At 39.1% G+C, this 22,276-nt stretch overlaps 1 protein-coding gene across 1 annotated transcript; it reads left to right on the top strand.

Annotated features, from left to right (window-relative positions):
• The first annotated feature begins 216 nt into the window (after positions 1 to 216).
• On the top strand, positions 217 to 18,121 carry PECR (peroxisomal trans-2-enoyl-CoA reductase). The gene is made up of 8 exons (XM_068195489.1): positions 217 to 371; positions 3,395 to 3,528; positions 10,825 to 10,990; positions 11,905 to 11,986; positions 13,479 to 13,575; positions 15,769 to 15,879; positions 16,492 to 16,603; positions 16,726 to 18,121. Exons 1-8 carry the CDS (start codon positions 254 to 256, stop codon positions 16,812 to 16,814), a joined length of 909 nt encoding a protein of 302 aa, XP_068051590.1. The 5' UTR covers positions 217 to 253; the 3' UTR covers positions 16,815 to 18,121.
• Positions 18,122 to 22,276: the final 4,155 nt, after the last annotated feature.

Raw genomic sequence — 22,276 nt, 5'->3', positions numbered from 1 at the left:
CACCGACCCCTCCCGGGCGCTGAGCGGTGTCTGCCCCGCGGGGTGGGACCCGGGCGATACCGACAGCTCCCCTTGCCTTACCTGCCGCCCGCGGTGCCGCGCTGCGCCGCGCCACAGGACCCGGGCGCCGCCGCCACGGCCGGCACCGCTCCGCCGTCCCCGGCGCCGAGCCGCGGGCGGGCGGGGCCGCGCGTCACACGGCGGGGCGGGCGCGGCTGAGGCGGCCGGAGGGAGGGAGGGAAGGAGGGGGAAGATGGTGGCGGCGGGGCGCGGGCTGCTGGCGGCGGGGCTGTTCCGCGGGCGGGTCGCCATTGTCACCGGCGGCGGCACCGGCATCGGCAAGGCCATCGCCGCCGACCTGCTGGCGCTAGGTGGGCGCGGGGCGGGCTCCGCGGGAATCCCCGGTGGGGCCGCGGGGCCAGGCGGGTGTTGGGAGGGCGGATGGAGTTTGAGGGGCCGTCAGGAAGTGCCCGCGGGCTGTGCTGCCTTCTGGGGGCTGGCGGCGCTCGGGGACGGTGCAAGGAGCCCGTGGTTGGGACGTTGTGACAGGGTCAGCAAGGGGTACGAGGTGAGGCTGATGTGGAACTGTGCCTTTTGGCCCGCAAAACACTCGCTATTTTAAACACAGAGGTCAGTGAGGTTATGTTAAACCAGGACCCTTTCTCTCAGCCTCTCCCTTCAGTGACTTCTCGTCTTGCTTCAGCTGGAGGATTTACGAGGTTGTTGAACCTTGATTCTTACAGAGCAGTATCCTTAAACTGCTGCCCGCACAGTAACATCTTAGAGACCTGGTGCTTCTCTCAGTGCCTGCGATTTCAGGAACGTCCTGAAATTGAAGAACCATCATCATGATGCACGGCGTGGCTTTTCTTTCCACGCTGAATACAGAGAAGTGGTAAAACCTAGAGTGAAAGGCAGTCTCCTGACTTTCTGATATGAGACCAGGAGAGGTAGAAATGACTCCTACATCCACCTTGCAACACCTTTCCTGCAGATTTCAACATCAGTGCTAGGGATCGTCGGCATCAGACGGGGTTTGGGTAGTTTATTGTCGTGATTAGGTTCAGCGCCTTCAGAATACCAACGCTAGTGTTAGACCTCTCGGTGTCACACTCTCGTGGTTCGCATTGTTGGAATGTGCGCCTCTGCACTGCATCGTAAAGAGCTTTCTTTGTTAAGGCTGTGCTGGGAGAAATCTCTGTCTCTCCTGGCCTTTGTGCCGCAGCTTTCCGCTTGCTTTGTAGAGCTGAATGGAGGATTAGTTCTGTTACCTTTGTATTACTGGGGAACTGAGTATTTTTTTTTTTCAGGTGTTTTACGTGCTGCTTTAAAGAGGTACTTTTTAAGCATTATCACACTGTTGGTTGGTGATGTTACCCAGTTATCTTAAAATTGTGCTTAATTTCATCTTTGCTGTTTTTTCAAGCAAAATACAATAACAAAAGTGTGTCCATAACAGCCTAAATAGAGCACAATAGAAAACAAATCTATACAAAGCACATGAAGAAATGAAGAAAGAAAATGAAAAATGAAGAAAGAGCTATAAAGGGCTTAAAACTGACTGAGTAACCTTCCTTACCTGTAGACTTTCTGGTTACTCCTGACAAGATGATGATTAGGAACTATTTCCATGTATACTCTGCACTTCAGGTAGGGGAGAGTGGTTCTTACAGGCATAGGAGCAGTGACACATAATGCTAGTCATGATATACATTGTTTATATAACCAGTCTCCTTTGAGACACTCTGGGCAAATTTAAACCTTTTATCTGGAACCTTGTGCCCTTTTCTCTGACCCTGTCAGGAAATGGTCTGGTCATTCTTTGTGAAGAAATTTAAGTGAGGTTGTCAGCTTGCACAGTATGTACCAAATGTTCTTCAGTGATTAGAATCGCTTCCTCTCCCAATTAGTACATTTAGCAAAAATACAGACTCTTACTGGACCTTATTCTATATCAATGTGTGTATTAATAAGCACTTAAGTTGGTAAACACAACTGGGCTACTGTGATTCAGTATTTTGTGTTAATTGGTAATTGTGTGTGGCATTTTATGAACTTTGCTTTAGTTAGGTGGTTGTGCAAGTGACTGGAGTTCTTAATTAAAAAAAAATCAGGAGACCTCAGAGACAACTGTCTTTATATATGTTGTTTTTAGATGGCCACAAATTAAAGGTGAAGCTCCTATTCGTAAGGATATGTAGTTGTAAAGCTTCCCCCTGGAAGAATTAAACTCCTCTATTTGTAATATTTTTTTAAAAATGCATAGTTTCCCAAGACAGCCTGAGTCAAATGAACAGCTTGCTGCTCTTTCCTCCCTCTAAGTTATTTTGAGTTGATTCTGGTGTTTGCTTGATCACATGAGAGGCCAAATTCCACTCTGCAACAGAGGGAGGGGGGGAACACCCGCACCTGGCAAGATGTTAACTTTTTCCTTTTTTTTTTTTTTGGCTGGTTGATGGTTTATATTGAAGCAGATGAGCAGCAGACCTGATATGAAGAAGAGATTACTTCTGAATTACTAAGATGATGGAAGGAGCAAGACCTCCATGTCTGCTTGGCTAATAATTTGCTTATCCATTGCATGATATTGCATGCATTTGCACTAGGAATTAATTTGGTGTCCTTTGGTTTAGTCTGTGTAATAGCAATTGCTGAAGCCTTAAAGCTGTCCTGAGTCCACTGGTGTGACAGTAGAATTTAGACTGGTTTCAGTGTGAGTGCTTGACTTAAATTTGACACCTGCATTGTTTTTTCTCTGTAAAATGAATTGTTCTGCCTCCAAATGCTGAAAAAAGAGTACTTGAGCTCCTGCCTTATTTTTTTTCTCTCCTTTCTGCAGCTAGGATTCTGCAGTGCCACAGGGAGGGCTCTGTTCCCAGTGTCTGTAGACTGCAGATAGGGATTAATCTTGTGAGGCTATTATCCTTTCCTTCAGTCGCTGTAGAGTTAAAAACCAGACCATTACATTTACTGCCAGTTGTACAAGAAGATTATTTTTGTGGTTCTAAGAGCAAGCATTTTTTGTAATCAAGACCTGCTGAAACATCTTTAAATCACTTATTGATAAATGAAGCAGCTGTGAGCATAAGCAGCAGAAGTGATGTCTGAAAGCTGCTTTGCTGACTCTGCAACTCAAAGGCTATCTTCTCTTCTGCAGGAAGGAGAGGAAATCTTGTGGATGGTTTTTTTTTTAATTGCTCTTTTCCTGGCACAGAGGGATCTTGTTGCTAAGAAGCATCTGACATCAGTCATTTCTCTTTCTTGCAAGAACTTCAAGACTGTATTTTCTAGTCAGTGACTAATAAATGCACATCCTACAAGATATCTCCATGATGTTACTAAAAAAAATAGCATAATTTTGTTAGCCGAATGATGTTTCATTTTGTCTCTACAGGTTGCAGTGTTGTTATTGCCTCTCGTAAATTTGACCGATTAAAAGCTGCTGCAGAAGAGCTGAATACCAGATTTGCTTCCATGAGTCCTGCCCAAGTGACCCCCATAGAGTGCAATATCCGCAAAGAAGAGGAGGTAAAGATGAGTGACCTTGTTCTGGGGCTTAACATACCAAAAGCATGTTGTATATATTAATTGTCAGATCTCTAAAGATTTCTAGCCTTCTCAAAAGTAGCTTAGATCAGGGGAAAGGTGGAACAAAGATCAGTTAAGTTGATCTGGTTAGATGTGCTTCCCAAGGGAAGATATTTGTTAGCCATCTAAGCAAAAAAGCGTTTGTAAATATTGGCAAATATTTTTCTGACCACACTTACATATTTCAAGTATTTCTGGGAGATGCAGGCCTTGGAACTGTCGTGTTCTACAGTGAGCCAGAGCCCACTTAGCATGATTCTTTGTCACATTGCTGTGACAGAAGTGAGGGGGTGTAAACTTGTGAAGATGGAGACCTCAGAATAGTTCCTTCAAACAGGAAGGCATAGCATGGAATCCGAATGCTTGTGACTTGACACAAGTGCCCTGCATTGTCAGTTTGGCTTGTAGTAAAGCCAAAAAAACCCACAAATATATAATATTTTAGCCATATCAAAAATTTTGGTTACTGTTTGAGGCGTGCCTCATTGCAAACTCTGTTACTGTTCCAGTTGATTTTTAAATTTTTTCATCATATTACAGAAAATGGAAGATCAAGAGCAAAAGTACGTAATCCAGGTTCTTCAGAAGTCTGCTTGCACCTCCTAATTCTTTTTATCTCTGTAGTTAAATATTTAAAAGTCCAGCTTCAGGTTGGATTTTTGACTTTTTGAAGTCAGCTAGAAAATTTTCCAATAACCACTGATTGCTTCATTTTTCTAAACCACTCAAGGTCTCCCTTAACCTAGACATTAATGACCTTCAGTAGCTATAAGGATTCTGGAAGTATCCTAAGATTCAGCCATAAAACAAATAAAAATTAAAATTCTTCCCTTGTGGAACAGTTCGTGCCATAAAATATTTATAGTGATCTACTCAGACTTTCTCTCCTGAAGGAGATGAAGCCTGGGGCTGTGCAGTATGTCACTTCACCTAGCAGTGAATTTTAGGTGTGTATTTACTGGCATCAGCAGTGCAACATAATAGGTTATGGCAGATGTCAGAGGGCAAGTTGCATGATTAAAGCTACAGGAAAGAGGAGCGGTAAAGAGGGAAAAAGGTTTAAGCTTTTTTTCAGGTCTGTTTCTTGTAGAAAGTACTCTGGCATGCTTAATAACCTTCTGCAGGTAAATCTCATTTCTGTATCAGTGTGAAATTGATTTGTGGGAACTACAGCCTTCTGGGAGATAGTTTAGGGCTTGCTTGGATGGTGAAATGGGGTAATCTCCACTAAACTGCTGTTCCTTCTTTGTTTCCTTCTTAATTGTGGCTAAATACCTATTTGACAAAACAGGCTTAAATGGCTTTGGAAATTTTTGAAGGTGATTTTCAAGCCTTCTTTATAATGGTGTGTAACGAGTTTAGGCATTATTCTGTGTAATGGGTAGCCATACTGATACTTGAAGAGACTTCTGTCCTTGCTATTACCTTGCAGTTTTATCATAGCATTGTGCTGTTTCAAATTTAAACTCTACCCATTTACAGGCACACCAGAACTTTCCTAGAACTTTTCATATGACATTAGTGAAGCTTCTATTGGATGTCTCCTATCAGTGGAGAGAATTCAGAGGAAAAAGGCAAATTCAACTCTAGTCTTGAACTTTTCAGTCATTGATTTAGTCTTATGGTTTGACTCACTTCAGTTCTGCAACTGCTCTTATTTAGTTCTGTTAAAGTCCTATTTAGAAAAAAATTACTATGAAAATTTCATGGGCCTTTTGCTGACAATCTGAATAAGGAATGCAATTTCTGTTGCATGTTAACATAAGAACTTGTGTGCCTGGTAGATATTTCTCTATTCCAGATGCCCGTCTCCAAGACCAGATATTTTATTGGTTAGAGACATCCTGTAATTTTAGTTCTTTAGCTTATGCCTCTCTGGCTCTGTTCTCTTCTTAATGCTGAGATTCTCAAAGATTGCTAAATCCTGGTCATGTGTTACTTAATTTCTAAATTTACTGTTTGACCAGAAATTTGTGTTTTCAGCTCTCAAATTTGTAGTGAGGATAGAGCTTTCTTACACTTTGTAAGTGTAAACTAGATAAACTCAAATTAACAATTGTTAACTTACACTACTAAGAACTGTCAGAACTGAGGTATATGGCAGGTTTTCCACCTCCCACTATTGCTTATTTATTATGTCTCCTCGAGCAGCAATGGTGAAAAGTACTTTTTTCCAAATTTGCACTTGCTTGCCTTGTGGAAACTGGAGGAAAAGTACCTTTGGGCTTTTACTTTGATTCAAAGAGAGAGATACATCCACTTTCAAAACCTACTCCATTCTTAACTTAAAATTCAGTGCCTGGGTCTTGGAGTCATAGAAACAGGAATCAGTAAAAGATGTTGTTAAGGATTTTTCTAGCCTAGGAGGCAAATACTGAGTAGAGGTAACACAGTAATATAACTCACTATTTTCATAAATACAGGAAGAGCTTCCTGTTACAGTGGAAGAGGGGATGGGAGGGCATGTCAACTTTTGGTTTCCCTCATGAAAGAAGTGAGACTAGTTACAGCTGTGTTGGCTCTGTGTGCTACTCATTAGTAACATTACAACTCATTGTTTGCTTTCAGCTTAGTATGAGTGAAGAGTATTTACCTCAGAAATCATGGGAGCACATTGTTGGGTAGAGAGGAACAGCCTCTGCAAGAATTCCATGTGAGTCACTACATCTTCCTTCTTAGTTCTTATAACAGGTACCAAAGAACATGTTCAGGAGAAAAACATTATAAATGTTTCAACAGAAAAAAAGATGTCAGAAGTGATCTATCACAAGCTTCAAAGCCCAGGAAGTTTCCTGAAGAACTACATAATTCATTTAATATATCATTTTCTCTGATGTCTCAGAAGTCTTTCTAAGAGTAAATCTTTGTTTTAAAGGAAGCCACCCTGATCACCTGTAGGAACAAGCCATTTCTTCTTATTACAGAACGCCATTTTTTTAGCCCTCCTTCTCCATCAGTTGTTCTGCATTTCTCTAAAGGCCTCTATAAATTTTGTCCTGGTTTGAATTTTATAAACTGGAGGGAGGGACTTTAAATAGGGAAAATTTAAGAAAGATGAAGGTGCTTTCAAATTGCCAGAAGACTATTTTTTGCCTCCTGTCTTAAAGTAACTGACCTGCTTTGAAGATGATACGGTTCATGCCTCTAGTTTGGATCTGTGAAATTCAAGTATTAGAAGGTTCATCCCTCATCATGTAGTCCAGGATGTTTGTTGGAGCTCTTTCTAGCCTAGGACGAGGCAAAGAAGGTGCAGTGAATTAATTACTGCAGAAACTTGATGGCAAATATCATGGGAATAGCTTAATGAATTCATATTTTTAAGTCTCTAAATCTTCATCCTCAGAAGTCCTTTGGCTTTCTAGCAAAGCTTACTTTTTGTTTAATTTGCAAGAAATAATCCTGCTTGATGGAAGATTTTCAACCACTGCATAACCTGTCAGGCTTATTTTTGTCATAAGTTTGCTGCTGCTTTTGACTAGTTTTCCATTGAGTGTTCCGTAAAGGATAAAAAAACTGGTTTATTTTTAAAAATGGCAGACTAGAGGGTTCTGGGATAAGAGGACTTAAGGTTTCTCTATGCTGTCATCAGAATATATTTCTTTATTCTGTCATAGGGCCTTATCCTGGAGCAGCAGCTGTTCACCTGTTCCCTTTCCCTGTGGTTTGGAGTGTATATAGTGATAGTTGCTTCTTAGTGATTATGAAGCTGAAGTGATTTTCATTGTTTGCATACTTTCTGGCCTCATAATGTGTTGAGAGCAGATCAGTTTGCTCTTGCTGAGATGCAAACCAGGCAATTCTGTGTGCATGTGTATCTTTATTTATCTCTTTTTGTGTCTTAAATTTTGAGCTACAGCAAAATCTGTTGGCTAGGACAAGACATGAGGAATAAATGCCTGAATTAAGGGGAGGGAGAGAGGGAGAGAGACTGAGACAGAAACCAAGCAGATGATAATCAAAAGCTGTGGATGCAGCAGTGTCCTGTCAGTATTCTGGGGGTACCACCTTCACAATGGCGAAGTTTCAAGTACCTATGGGGTGGTCACAGGGGCCATTCCCATAACTTGGGGTGATATGTGTGAGCAGTTGCTTCCTTTCCCACAGTTTCCACAGTGGGCATTTTTGTCTGGATGCATTAACCAAGATGTTCTAACCCAATCTTACCTCTGCTAGGCTTGGAATTAATGCTTTCCTGTTGCAAATTCCTCCCTTCTATGCTTCTCTCAAGTTCCTGCTTTGGTGGTTTGTCATCTTGTGGTAAGTTCGTTCTGTGGCCTTGACAGTGTTTTGAGACAGGCAGCAGTACTCTTTAAATCCTTACACTTTTAAAGCCTTTTTGCAATACTCTGTGGACAAACATTTCTTTAACTGGCACCTAGATAAGTAGAAGCTTAAATGTCTAGGTAAGTGGAAGATAAATCCTTGTACTTCTGTTAGGCCACAGCTGTTCTTGAAATCAACAATTCAGAATTCTGTTCATGGTGTCTCCTTTCCATATTTGAACTCCAGCAACAGAACCTGCTGCTGGACCAGACCCCGGGGTAAAATCTGTCAGTTTGGACATCAATAAGACAACTTCAGACAGATTCAATACAGTGCTTCTTAGCACATACCTTGTGTCTGAGCTCACTAGCAGCTTTTCTTTTCCTATAAACTTTATAGCTTAGCACAGGCTCAGTTGGTTTATAAATACTTAATGCCTGTCTGTGTGAAGCCTGTAGTGAAAGACTGTGCTTGGTGGGGAGTTGTGGATAAGAGATTCCTGTTGTTGTACTTTTAAATAACACAGCAGTAGCACAGTAAAAATACCTGTTACCACAGTGCCAGAATGCCTATTAGCTCTAGCCACCAAATCACAAATCTCTAACACTCTGTAGTGGGTTGTTTGCCTGTGTGTTTTGCTCAGAGTGACCTGTGAATGCATGTGGACATTTGTTCCTTTTTCCTGAGTCAGTGACTGCTGTCATCTCGGTTGTCTGTGAGTATGTGCTACTGCATAATACATCTAAGTTGCAGTCACACACAAAAGTTCCTTATTGCAGTGTTTCAATCTTCTGCTTATGTCTGAAGTGCCTGATTTTGTTATTTTCTTTTTCAGAAGAATCTCCTAAACTAGTAGCTCTATTTCCTGCAGCTTTGCTTTGCTTCCAAAGAGAGTCTTTAATAGCTTTTCTAAGAAGTTCTTTCCAAGTGGATATTTTAATTATAGCAATAGAAAAAAGAATCTTCTTTAGTAGTCACTGTGATTTAAATGTGTTCTACCAGACCCTCCTTCTCCCTGTGCTGCTGGCTGCTGTCACCATGTTTACTGTAACTGGGAGAAGCACAGCAGTGATGCTTTTCTACAGCACAGAAGACTTTGTGAAGATTGCTACAGTTGAAGCCATCTGAGCTGTCACTGGAGAGCCTTCTGGCCTTTCCTGGCTTTCAGAAAGCAGAACTGATATGCGTTTGTTGTTGTTGGGATTTTAATTTGTTTTTCCTGAGAATATGGCGCAACATGTAGGAACAACAACAGTTCCTTAAGTGCAACATGTGAACCATTTTGAATTGATAGCATAAAACATACATTTTGTCCAGCTGTTGAAAAGTTGCTTTAATGTCTCTTCTCAGTGGATTTTTCTTGCTAATTTGTTTTCAGTCTTTTCTTTTTATCATTCTTAGCAATTTCCCTTCTCTCTCTCTCTCTCTCTCTCATCTTTCCACAGTCTGAATAGCCTTAGTCTGTTCAAATCTTCTTTGTACTGAAACCATTTCTGTTCTATAAATGAGCCCATATTTCAGGGACTTACAGAGAATAATATTCAAAGCAACATTCTCAGACTGACAGGGAGAAGAGTTTGATATTGCTGAGCAAAGCATAACTTTTGCTGCCTAACCAGACATAACTTTCCTTTGCTCACAAGAGAAAAGTAAATGCCAGAACGTCCTTGTGGTGTGGCTGTTCTCGCAAGCTATGAGTTTGGGACTGCTGTCACAGATATTTTGGTTTTCTGCGTTTTTTCCTCGCATCCCACTACCTGCAGTGACTAATAAGTGAGGAATAAGATGACATTCGGAATTTGAAGATTGGATTTAGGTATTGAAATTATTTTCTTAAGGAATTTTTTCTCAGCAGGCACTAGTTTTTATGTCATTATATGTTTGTTTAGGGTTTTTTTCTTTCAAGAGGTGTATCCTTAGAGGATCCATATTGTCCTGTTAAATCATTCTGTGCTGTTAGAAATAAAAGATTAGTAAGTAAATAGTAAGGCAGCCTTTGTGAGACTGGGTTGGTAACACTCATTGTGATATACAGATAATGCATTGCTTGCACTTTTTTTGTTTCTGGTGTTCTATTGCTAACTCAATAAAGAGAAAGGCTGATTGATATCTTCCCCTAGCCCAATCTGTTTGAGTGACAGCATTGCTCCACCTGTTTGGGTTTTTAGGGTTTTTTTGTTCTGTGTTTTTCTTTGACCACAGATGCTAGTTTATCTTTTTATATATGCTTGAGTAGGAATAACTGATGCATGGTATCTAGTTATGATTGATGATGTAAGCAGGAAACAGTCATGTTGTCCCATTTCCTGTTTCTTGAGATAAATAGTAAATTATTAAGTTGTTGCTATGGAGTTCTTGCTACTATCTTGCAATAATATTTTTGCTAAATAAAACAACTTGTATTTCCAGCATTTTTTAGACTTCATGTTTTTTAGGGTAATTAACCGTCTTGCTCTGTGTAAGAAGACCAGCTATTGCCAACTCATATGTCAGAACTGTACTGAATATACTAAACTTCTAGATAAGGATGCTAAAACTCCACAAGACGAGTTAGGTTTTCTATTTAAAATGGTCAGATAAAAATAACAGTAGCTACCCTATATGGAACTTTTTGCAGATCTCATGTGAACACCCCCACTCTTCTGAAAAACATCAGGAGATTCTTAGTAGGTCATATGTAGTGGGCTTTTGTGTCTGTTTGATTTTACAAATCTTTGGCATCTTAAATCCCCTTCTTCTTTGGGTGCTGGTATTCTATGCAGCACCTGCATTATACCAGCAAAATTTCCTAAGTAAACATGGATATAGCCCAGTCCTTCTTGGCTGCCTAAACCTGTCATACCAATCTTACAGCCTCTCTGAAGGCTAGACCTCTTTTTCTGTGAAAAGGGCATGAAGGAGAAAATACTGTCTGAGAACAAAATTGGGTGTAGACTTTGATCAGCGTACCACGCTAACAAATAACTGTTTCAGGTAGAAGCTTTGGTGAAGTCTACACTGAGTCTGCATGGGAAAATTGACTTCCTGGTGAATAATGGAGGGGGCCAGTTTGCAAGTCCTTCTGAAGCCATCCGTGCAAAAGGCTGGAATGCTGTGATAGACACAAATCTGACAGGGACCTTCTATTGCTGCAAAGCAGGTAAGGTCTGAACATTAAGGTTTTTATGTTTATTTGGTTTTGTGTTTTACAGAAATACCAGAAGATAAGAAATGTCAAGTCTCCCTAGTCTCAAGCTGTGTCAAGGGAAATACAGGTTGGATATTAGGAAAAGGTTTTTCACAGAAAGAGTGATAAAGTTCTGGAATGGCCTGCCAGGGGAGGTGGTGGAGTCAGCATCCCTGGATGTGTTTATAAAAAGACTGGGTATGGCACTCGATGCCATGGTTTAGTTGAGGTGTTAGGGCACAGGTTAGCCTTGATGATCTCGACGGTCTCTTCCAACCTAGTGATTCTGTGAGTTGTATGAATTCTTCTTTTCATGCACTTACCTGACAGTGGATATTTGTTTTCCTGAATCTCATCCAAAGCTTTGCATTAAATGGTATATTACATTTGTTCATAAATACAGACATACATTTAGGCAAGCATGATCTTCTGGTTAAGGCCAGGTTTGGGAAATCAGTTGACTTGGATACTCATTTAGAAGACTATAAGAAAACCACATAACTTTCATGGCCTGTATTCACTGTGTAACATAGGAAAATAGTTTTTTCAGGGATATAAATTTAGGCTTAAATTTAAGTATGGTATGTCATTCTCAGATAGCATTTGGAATGTGGAAATTAAAGTAATTTACATGGAAACATGAAATCTTGATTTCCATTAAGTGCTTCTTTACAATCCTTGAGCCTTACCTGGACTGTGCCTGCTGCCTCATGGCCTCACCTCTGGATTGGCAAGGCTGTGGTACAAACAGCAGATAGTTTATCCAAAGCAGTATGGCAAATGTGTAGTGTGATTGCACTTAAGACTCCAAATTTGGTTTCCAGTTGGCGAGTTCATTTGTATGCATTTCTTCTGATATTTATAGGTTATCTTCCTCCTTCATACAGTGTACAATGCCTGGATGCAGGAACATGGAGGAGCCATTGTCAACATTACTGCTGCCGTGAGAAATGGCTTTCCTGGAATGTCGTAATATATATATATATTTTTTATACTTTCCTATATTTTTCCCCCAGAAGTACTAACTGTTCCTAAACACCTCAGAAAGGTGTGTACTGGGCAGCAGCAGACTACAGAAATACAGTAGTTAGGTCAAGAGAGAGTAATATCTGGTCAATAACCTAGTAGGTGGCATCTCTGGTGTCTCTCCTTTTGTTTGTAAGAAACTATGAAGCAAGACTTGCCAGTGAAGCTTTAATTGGAAATTACTCCTTTTTCTGGTTTTAGTTTGTTTGTTTGTTTTTTTTTTTTTTAACTTGGAAATTGAGTTTCTGTTGAAGAAATATAAAAATATATTTTAAACAAGTGTTGCATTATCTCTCTTCATCCTCATTCAGGGTTGAATACTTTCAAAACCAGCACTTTTAAGGAACAGCAGCATATTTTCTCACTAGCTTGTTCTTCACAGTACAGAATAAATAGAGAGATCCACACGGTGGTGCTGAAGCTACAGTTATTTCAGTATCTCCACTGTGGTATCTGGTTCAACTGTCATGGCAAATAGGGTGAAGATGTTTCAATTTGAGTGAGCTAAGAGGAAAAACAAGCTCATTCTGAATAACGGTGAAAAAATTTTCCTAAGTAACCATTGTATGTAGATGGATAGACAAAACTACTTCCAAATTAAATTGAGTTGGAAATTCTTGCAGAAATGTACTGTTGAAAAAGATATGCTCATGCCAAAAGTCACCCGATAGGAGTTTTTTATAAATATTAATTTTGAACATAGAAGTTGTCATGTCTCCTCAGAGTGTGCCTGGAGGTTATCTATTTCTGGCCTAAACATATGAATAAGTTATCTTTGGTTTTCCTTAAGCTTTTCATATTCTTTCCCTGTATTTGAGAAGCTATTGTATCTGTCTGCTCTTAGTCTGTTTTGCTAGGCTAAAGCTGCTAAATGTATTCATTTTCTCTGACTACAACTGTCTACAATTCATTACTGCAGTAATTTTGTTTGCATTTGTTCAAGCTTGTAATCATTTCAGACTGGCTACTTACAGCAGCAAGGCGTAGGAGTTCACTCCAACTCTCGTGTCTCTATCTCCATCCACCTACAGTAATTTTTGAATAGTGATTTACTTTAATCATGTTTGTCACGATTAAAACAATCTTCCAGACCACTGTTCTTCCAAGTGTTGTTTTACTTGTGCTACAGGTAGTTTTACACAGTTTGAACTTCAGTTATTTCTCTTTTTATAAGCCTTCTCCTGCAGTAGAGTGTAGCTGACCCCATGTTGCATTGGGAAAGAGATTTTAAGTATTTCTAGCAATGACAGGAAATCACAGCATGGCTTGTTTAAACAGTGAAGCTATGGTCAGACTTGGAAACTAGAGGGTCTTTCTCTTCCAAATGCTTGGTCCAGCCACTGAAAACCACTCTGAATACCCTAATGAGTAGAATTAACACTGGACACTCCTAGCTAAGGGAACAGATGCTTCCTTTGCTTTCTTTTCTCCATAGGCACACAGGAGCTGCAAGAGCTGCAGTGGATAACCTAACCAAGACCTTAGCTTTAGAATGGGCTCACAGTGGAGTGAGAATCAACAGTGTCGCTCCTGTAAGTAATGGCAAATAGTCTGATTAAAATCAGCTATTACATGTGTTCATAGTTAGAGCTTTTGGACCAAAACAGATTTTTAAATTTATTACCAGCAACTCTTTGTGGATTATTTATATATTTGTTTATTTATAATTCCCTTACTGTGTTCTTTGGACCATTTGACAGTGGTTTGTACTTTTGGATGATGAGTCAGAGGATGTGGGATAAAATTGCTTCTGCTTTCTGCCTTGACTTGGCACGCTTGGTTTTTAGGTTTTTTATAGCTAAATTAAATAATACTGGTAGGAGTTGGTGACCTGTCTTACAAAGCCTTGACATAAAATTACTGAGTGCTCTGTGTTTCAGCAATGGATACTTTACTTCTGAGTTCAGGAAACCTTTTCTGTTTGAGGTTCAGGTATGCTGATGGTTTCCGCCTATGTTTACAAACTTATTTTGAAAATCTCTGAATGTTTCACATAATGCCTTTAACTTTGTCTCCTACATGTTAAGTTAGTTTAGCTTTAGGCATATAAAGAGACTGTAGTTGGCTGTACCTTCTCTCAGAGAAATCATATATAAAAATGTGTGTTTTGATTTTTTTTCATAAGAAACTCATGCAGACAGGAAACCACTATACAGGTCAGCTAAAATATGCCTGCCACATTTCTGAGGAAGTAGACAGCAGGTAGAGTTGTTTTAAATAACTGTATAGAAAGCTGCAGATTTTGTAGTGCTGCAGATACAAAAGTTATATAGAAGCTCTAGCCTTGACATTTGAGAATGTGTGATCTGTTGTAATTTTCTCTTATCCACAATTTTATTTTGCACGTTTACTCCCTTTAAATTAAAGAGGAAACATAAATTTTGTCCAGCTACTTCTACAGTCAGAATTTAGCTTATTTCACAGTGAGTGTCATAAGTGAAGTGTCATGTTTGTTTAAGTGATCTCTAGGAAGATCTTGCTACTATTTTTGTAGAATGTCTGTGTATTCTGTTTTGCCTCTTGTCCTAAAACATCTGGCTTGCTTTGTTTGGCATAGCATAGAATGCTTAATGGCAGATGTGTGTTAATCATTCAGGTAAAGGCTTTTATGTAACCTTTGTGAGACCCAGTTCATCTGGAGACATGTTAAATGTTAAGATGTACTGACTTGTGTTTCCTGTTTATCTGTTTTTTCTGATTTATAAAGTCTTGGGGAAGTAAGTAATTAAGACAGCATTATTATGTGAATATACTTTTCAGGCATGCTAATTACCTAATGAATCATGCTGATTAGATATTATAGCACATGTCAGAAGACGTTTTTGACAAGCAAACACTTCAGGGCTTTGACTCTTTCAGAAGTATTTGCTAGCTTTGTTACTATGCTGGTAACAAAAGTCCACGTTGTAGTTACAATGATACTTCTGTCACCTTTGTGGACCCATCAGGTCTGTGGCAACAATACAAAATTGTTACTGCTTTATGGGAGGAGAGTAACCTGTAGGGAATGGATACATAGAGAGGGAAGTGAGCATTCTGAAAGAAGGAGTTTCACATACATTATACAGGTATCTTCAAAATCTTAGTATATGCTTCATGGGTGAATTCAAATTTTGCTATTTTACTTAAACTTGAGTCCCAAAAGTTCTGTCCTAACTGGTGGATGTAACTCTGTGTTCACATTGCCATCTTCCTTCTCAAAACTTCCTTCTCACCAGTCACTCTGGTGACTGTGTGGTCACCAGAGCAAACACAGTCATCTTTTTCTGCTTCTGGAGCAGCTAAGTAGGGAGAGTCAGAATTCTGACTGAAATCTGTCTGCTTCTGTAAGTCATAATAAATCAGTCTAGTGCTCCTACAAATGACAAGAAACTTTTGAGAATTTATTCTTGAGGCTTTGCAGTTTCCTGTTGTAATTTAACATTAAAGGCTTGAAATTTCAAAGCAGCATCTGAGTTTTTTTAAACTCCACTTTTTTGTTATTGAAGTGACAGCAGAGAATTGGAATAATCAGAATTATTGTGCTTGAACGGAGATGTGGCTAGCAGCCAAATTACCTTCTTGTATGAATTATACTATGCCATTACATTTAGAAACTTGTATTCAAGTGCTCTTTAGATAGTTCAGTCCCACAGAAAATCAGTACTGACAACGTCACAATTTTAGAATGATCAGTTTAAATGTATGCAAGAGAACTTAAGTTTCACTGCGCTGTTTTTAAATAGGGACTGGTATTTTCGGAAACTGCTGTTGCAAACTATGGAGAACAAGGTGTAATGATGTGGTTAAAGAGCATACCAAAGGTTCCTGCCAAGAGGTCAGCTGTTCCTGAGGAGGTAATGTATCTCAGAATGCTTCTGATATGCCTACTTCGGTGTCTCTATTTTGAAGCCACTTCATTATATGGAGAACAAAAAGATTTAATTTTGCACTGTGATGGAATATTTAAAAAGAAGAAAGCTTGTAGCAATGTGTGGTTGTGCCAAGTGAGAGACTTAACCAGTAGTCACTATTATACAGAAAATTCCATTCAGCTGCTGCCTCTTACAGCTGAAGTGTTTGACAGTAGACATTATTTCTTGAAAAAGTTGACTTCAGCAGGAAGGACTGAAAGAATGAATATTAAGAGGAAAAAAAGTGTATCTGAAATGCACTTAGCTCTCTTCCACCAAGAATGTGCATCTTTGATAAACTGATCAACCTTTTTTTGTTGTTTTTTGGTATCTGATGCTGCTCTGTGACAGCTTTCTGGTTTTCCTCTGTTAAATGCTTGATGTTTGTGGCTGGAAGGACGGCTTTAAGGCTGTTACAGTTTTCATTACTAATACTAGATCTTGCCTATCAAAGTTTTCACAAGCTTCTTTGACATGAACAATTCCCAGCAGTTTAAGAAAGATTGAAATTTGAGATTTTAAAATTAAGATTTTAAAATGTCATTCTTTTGCTAGATCTCTCCTGCAGTATGTTTCCTGCTGTCTCCAGCTGCATCATTCATAACTGGGATAACCATGGTTGTGGATGGTGGCCAGAGTTTATACGGCCATAGCCTAGAAATACCCGGTAAGAAATGGGCCCCAAAATAATGCCCTTCAAGGCACTGAAGTTGTGCAGTGGGAGGACACAAAAGTAAAATATCTAGTTTCTCAATCAACTAAGTAAATTCTTTTATTTGTTTTCCTCAGATCATGACAGATGGCCCTCACCACCAGAAGGAAAAAATTCTGAAATGCTGAAAAAGCTTGTTTCTGGCAAGTTCAAACCAAAGCTGTAAAAGAAAGAGATATTACCCTTGCTAATAATCTCACATTGTGATTTGACCTTATTATTCTCAGTAATAAATTTTTTTGCTCATATGTAACTACATTAAGTGCCTTGATTTTTCTTGGTTTATATTTAAAACTTTTGAAAGTCTTTACATTGTACATGTCTTCTTTGAAAAGTCTCACTCTGAAAACATTCAGTCTTTTGGGAAGGGAAAAGATATAAAAGACCATCCATTTGCACAGGCATTAAGTAATGAAGAATCCCAGCAAGAAGGGAATACAAAGAATACTTATTTTGCAGTGAAGAGGGAATGTTTAGGAATCCTTCTGTCCTTGATGAATTTATGGATAAGGTAATTTTAATCTTTTACTATTAGTTGCATCAGTAACCCTTGGGTCAGGGTTAGCTCTACACTATTTCTGTTCAGCCACATACTGAGTGTTCAACAATGGTTTTAAAGACCAAGTAGAGTATGTATTTCTCTGAAAATAAATAAAAACAAGATGGAATACTGTTATTAATGTTTCAAACTAATATGGCATATCATATTTTGAATATTATGAATTGTTTGAAGATATCATGACATAATGGAGTTAAGGTGGCTGCAATTTGATAACAGAATAAGCAGATAATAAATAGAGTAATGGAAAACAGTATAGATTCAATAATTTAATGTGCAATCCACGGTGTATATTGTAGTGCTCTCTGCAGTATGCTACACTTTCTTCCAAAGGAGAAATTTGGAATTCTTTTTTTGCCAGCTAAAACACCTTTTATCCATACTTGTTGTCTTACAGTGTTAGCAGAATTTTTTCATTACTGTCTTTAAATGTGGTTTTTGCGAACAATGCAGAGATGCCATTTAAAAAATGGAAGTCTTGTAATACATCACTTGAAGAGACTATATTTGTAATTTTTTTGTTCACTTTAAGGCAAATGTTCCCATGTCTGCTCACTTTGGTGAAAATAAAAAAAAATATGTATTGACTGTGCTTGTTTGCTGTAAAAACTGAAATTCCTGGAATCAAGTTGCTGCTATAGAAGGGAACTTTTAATACTTCATTTGGTTTGATGGTTGGTTGTTCTCTGCAAAGATGTTTGACTTTCATGTCTCTCGGTAATATACGTGTTTTTATATAGGTACATGTAGATTGCTTTTTCATGAAAATGAAATGAATGCCAGTTTTGGGGGAGGGAGGGTAGTTTGAGCCATCATGTGTGTTCTTTCTGCTTTAGCCTCTTTCCTTAGTAACTGAACAGTCATTTATGTGACTGTGAGAAATTGGTAGAGAGATAAAGCCAACTTTTTTCAAACCTCTTGTGCAAGGTATATTTTATTTATTGCAAATATTAGTTCAGGGTACTCAGCAAGAAGATTCCTGGAAGCAAATGCACTTGTTAGATAGCTAACTCTAGAAGTCTAGCCCATTGCATTCAAATGAAATTATTTAGTTTATTAACACATTGTTTTCACATTCTTAACATCTTTCTGGAAAAGAAGGTTAACATGAATAAGCTTGAGACTTGTGGAACTTACTTTCTCTTTATGTTTGACTGTGAGTTTCTATGGTACATTTCTAAGCCATGTACTGTGGCTTTAAAGTGAAATGGAAGTGAATTGATTACTTTTATTATATCCCAGAAATGTTCACTGAAATATTTGAGTACAAACGTAGAAATCATCAATTTTTAATCAATTTTTAATAAAGAGGGGAAGTTTATATGTAATGATGGTGAAATTAATCATTCACCTCAGGAAATCATGAGAACATTAGAAAGGTGAGCATTCTCCTGTGTGGGAGACAGGTTCAGTCTGCAGTTAATAAATTCCTTCACAAGTAAAACTATAACAAACCTTTCTGCTTGTGCTGAGTACAATTTGACCTTGCCTTCTTCGACTTTCAGCAAAGCAATGGATGTACTAAGAAGATGCAAGTTAATTCTTTAGAAGAGGCTGTGTGTGCTTTTTCTTTTTAACTGGCAGGAAGTTGAAATAGGCAGCATTTGTGGAGCTGTAACATGCTCAGCTTAATGCAATAGGATAATATATTCAGAAAACTCTAAGGGTAAATCTGTTATAAAAATACAGAAAATACATCCTCGGAAGGAGAAGGGGACATATCAGTGATGTCTGCTTTTCTCTGCTTTTTCTTTTTTTTCCCCCAGGAATAATACCAAGGTTCCCTCATGCGCTGAGGCTTATGGTGCATAATATTAACATTTTAATCACAATTATTTAGATATTAGGATAGTAAATCCCTTGCTGTAATGGTTTTGCAGTAACCACAGCCTTTCCTTTATTATTTGGGGATTTTTTGGGTTTTATTTGTATTTTTGGGGGGTTTACTTTGTTTTTGTGGGTTTTGTCTTGCACCATGGATTACATGAAGTGTTTAATTCTCAGAACAGAGAATTCGGTTCTTGAGAATTTTGGTCTTGCCTCTTTGGTCCATTTTTATGTAGATTAAAATTATTTTAAAAGTTATGCAGCACCTTGCAGAAACCCAGTATTGTGTCAGCTGGCAGCAAGAATGTTTCAGGTTTCTGCTGTAGTGCTGCAGATAATATCAACTGTAGCAATGCTCTTCCTATGCCAACAGCCCTTGATCAAAGGGCATTGAGAGGTTAAAAGAAATGGGTGTGGTAGCAAAAACATCCTTGACCTTAAGATTGGGGTGTCTGGAGTTCAGAGAACAGGACTTTATTTTATTTGATTTATTGTACAAGGGAGGTGAAAGCAACTGTGAGAAAAGGGCTAAGGAACCTCAGGAAGAATCAAGATTTGCTGACCAAACACTGAAATGTAAACATTTGCTGCACTGTATAATTGTAATAAGCAAAGAGAAGAACGTTGGCATGACAGTTACATTTACCATTCTGTTAGAAATCTCTTTCTGGTTGCTTTAGTATTTACCTGTAGCTAAACCTCTGCCTATTCCGCCTATCTCTTATCAGATATTCATTTGATGGATGAATAGGTGCTTACCAACTGCTACAATACACCACTATCTGGTGTTTTATCTGAATATGTGTCATAGAACTTTAAATTTGTGACAGCAGTGTAATTCACTGAAGGGGAACTTCTGTCAATTTCTGTCAACTGCACTTGCCTTATGTTTTACATAAGATACACATACTCTTTGTACTCTTAAGCAGAATATTGTTCATTCAGGGTATTTATTTAGGATAAAGTGAAGTCTGATTATTCTGTGGGTTTACTTAGTGTAAAATGAAGTCTGTGTTGTAAAAATCTTGAAGATTAACAGTTGTGTTTGCTAAAGGGAGAATAGTCTGTATAGTGTCATTCTGCAGTAAGGTTGCTTGTCTGCTTTAAGATGTAAATGAACAAATATGAGGCAACCATTGCTTGTTACAGGCTTTTATGGATGTGTTTAGCCTTCTGAACAGTCACACAGAATATCCCCTATAATCTTTAAGAAAGTGTGCTCTTTGCAAGATAGTGTCATTTAATATACTTCTAATCAGCATCTCCCAGCTTCCCCTTGCCATCTCAAATAGCAGCCTTGTGTTAAATGGCTGATGTGCTGCAGATGTTAGGGGAATTGCCTTATTAGTAAAGTCAACAGCATCTGTATTCTGGGTTACTGAAAATGGCTGAGTCCTAAAGGTAAATGAGTTACTTCATAAACTTCAGTGATGGGGTTGGAGCAGACAAACCTTTCAGTACTGCTGCTCAAGATCACTTAGTGTGTATTACATTTTTGTAAGTCTTCCAGCAGTGGTTTAGGACTGTGCTCCCCAAGATATTTGCTCTTCCTTTCTTTTTGCATCAGCCTTACAGTGATGGTGCATTTGGATTGGGTGGAAGTAATGAGATGCAGGCACTTGTTTCTTTCTCTCATGGAAAGCAGAGGAACACAGCACACATGACTAGCAAAGGTTTGAAATAATACTGCTGTTTCCTCAATGCATGTGAGCTGGATTTAAGTTTATAAACAGACTGTTGGCCCTCCTGCTGGTGAGGAAAGACTCTGGATTATGTTATAACATCCTGGCATCTCAAGCTTTACCCTACTGCAGTTCCCAGAAGAAGCCATTTTGACTTCTGTTATCTGCTCTGTCTCCAGCAGCTTGTTCCTCTGTCAGTTAACCCCTCCTTTGATTAAATACATATTCAATTAATCACTAACTTACCCTTTTCTGGATGTCATTCAAATTGTGGTAATATGTTGCCATCTATAGGAAGCAGTGGTGGGGAGGCAAAGAAACTTAGGAGAAAAAGGAGAATGATAGCATGGCTCTGAAGAGGGGCTCGTTTGTTCCTTTTTAAAGTGTTTAGAAGCTGTGGCTCTAGTGTCAACTAATACAGGCACTTGTTAGCCTCAAGCAATACATGTAGGAGGTGAGAACCTCTCACTGCAATGAGGTATTGATTCTGGAATGTAGGGAGAGCCATTCTGCCAGATTTCAGTCAATTGCTTTAGTACACTGTCCTGAGATGTGCTTACTCTATCATTTCCACCCCCACACCTCCCAACTTCTGTAACCTGTACAGGGTTTGAACTGAATGGAAAAATAACTGATATACTTTATTTCAACCCCTGTCAGCTATTTTTACTGTTTTTTCCCAAATCAGCAATTACACTGTTCCTGTAAGATTTATTTTGCTCTGGTAGCATGACACATAATCCCAGAACCATGCCCCTGGCTTTGGGTTGAGCTCAATGTGAACCAGTGCCGTAAGTGCTGGTCCTTGGTGTTAATAGGTACTTTTTATCTCAAAGTCAATATTTAGTTGTTTATCCTGTTCCTGGTACTGAAGATGCTCTGCTTTCAGGATTATGGCATGATCACACTGATGTCTGTCAGGATGTACATCACCTCTGCAAGGCACTCTCGGGACGCTGCTCTGTGCTGGGCTGGCTTTGTGCAGCAATACAGAGCATCACATGGGCAGAGGAGTGTGGGATGATCTTCCACAATCCTTGCTGGCTTCTTCTGTAGTGAAAGAACTTTGACTTCAAAACCTACCATTTGCTAAGCCCTCCTCCATCAGTTAAATCCAGTTACAAAACACTAAAGCTGACAAATGGCAACGAAATGGAACATTAAGGCAAGGGAAACACTGGATGTGTTTTCAAAGCTGTGTAAGCAGCTGTGGCTCATTGATTTTGCTTGATGGTGCAGGAGCATCACATGTCAGCATTTTCTTGGCTGTTTCCCTATTGTTTGGCAGTAAAGGTCACCTTTTCAACTTCCTAATTAAAGACTCTTGGTCATGACAAGTGTCTCATGAACACCACTGACAATTTTCCCAAGTCTGAAGCAAAGTGTCTTAGCTTTGAGATGACTATGTCTCCTGCATGATGGCTCTGGGATCAGTGAGTCAGTGCCTTGTGCCTTGGATGTGCTTCATCAGATGCTCTTTAGCACTGTCTTCTTCAGTGCCTTTTAAAGACTATGACGGTATTTTCTTTTGTCATTCTTTGCAGCCTATTTTGATTGAAG

This window comes from Anomalospiza imberbis, chromosome 7 (assembly GCF_031753505.1).
Source record: "Anomalospiza imberbis isolate Cuckoo-Finch-1a 21T00152 chromosome 7, ASM3175350v1, whole genome shotgun sequence".
In the NCBI taxonomy this organism is placed as follows: Eukaryota; Metazoa; Chordata; class Aves; order Passeriformes; family Viduidae; genus Anomalospiza; species Anomalospiza imberbis.
This window is presented reverse-complemented; position numbering and strand designations above follow the sequence as displayed.

What these genes read in the sequence shown, in the direction of transcription:
- PECR (XM_068195489.1), top strand. Translation starts at nt 254, where the DNA reads ATGGTGGCGGCGGGGCGCGGGCTGCTGGCGGCGGGGCTGTTCCGCGGG. An exon ending in ATATCCGCAAAGAAGAGGAG is followed by an intron (nt 3,529 to 10,824) that starts GTAAAGATGAGT and finishes TAACTGTTTCAG; the next exon opens with GTAGAAGCTTTGGTGAAGTC. An exon ending in GGTCAGCTGTTCCTGAGGAG is followed by an intron (nt 15,880 to 16,491) that starts GTAATGTATCTC and finishes TTCTTTTGCTAG; the next exon opens with ATCTCTCCTGCAGTATGTTT.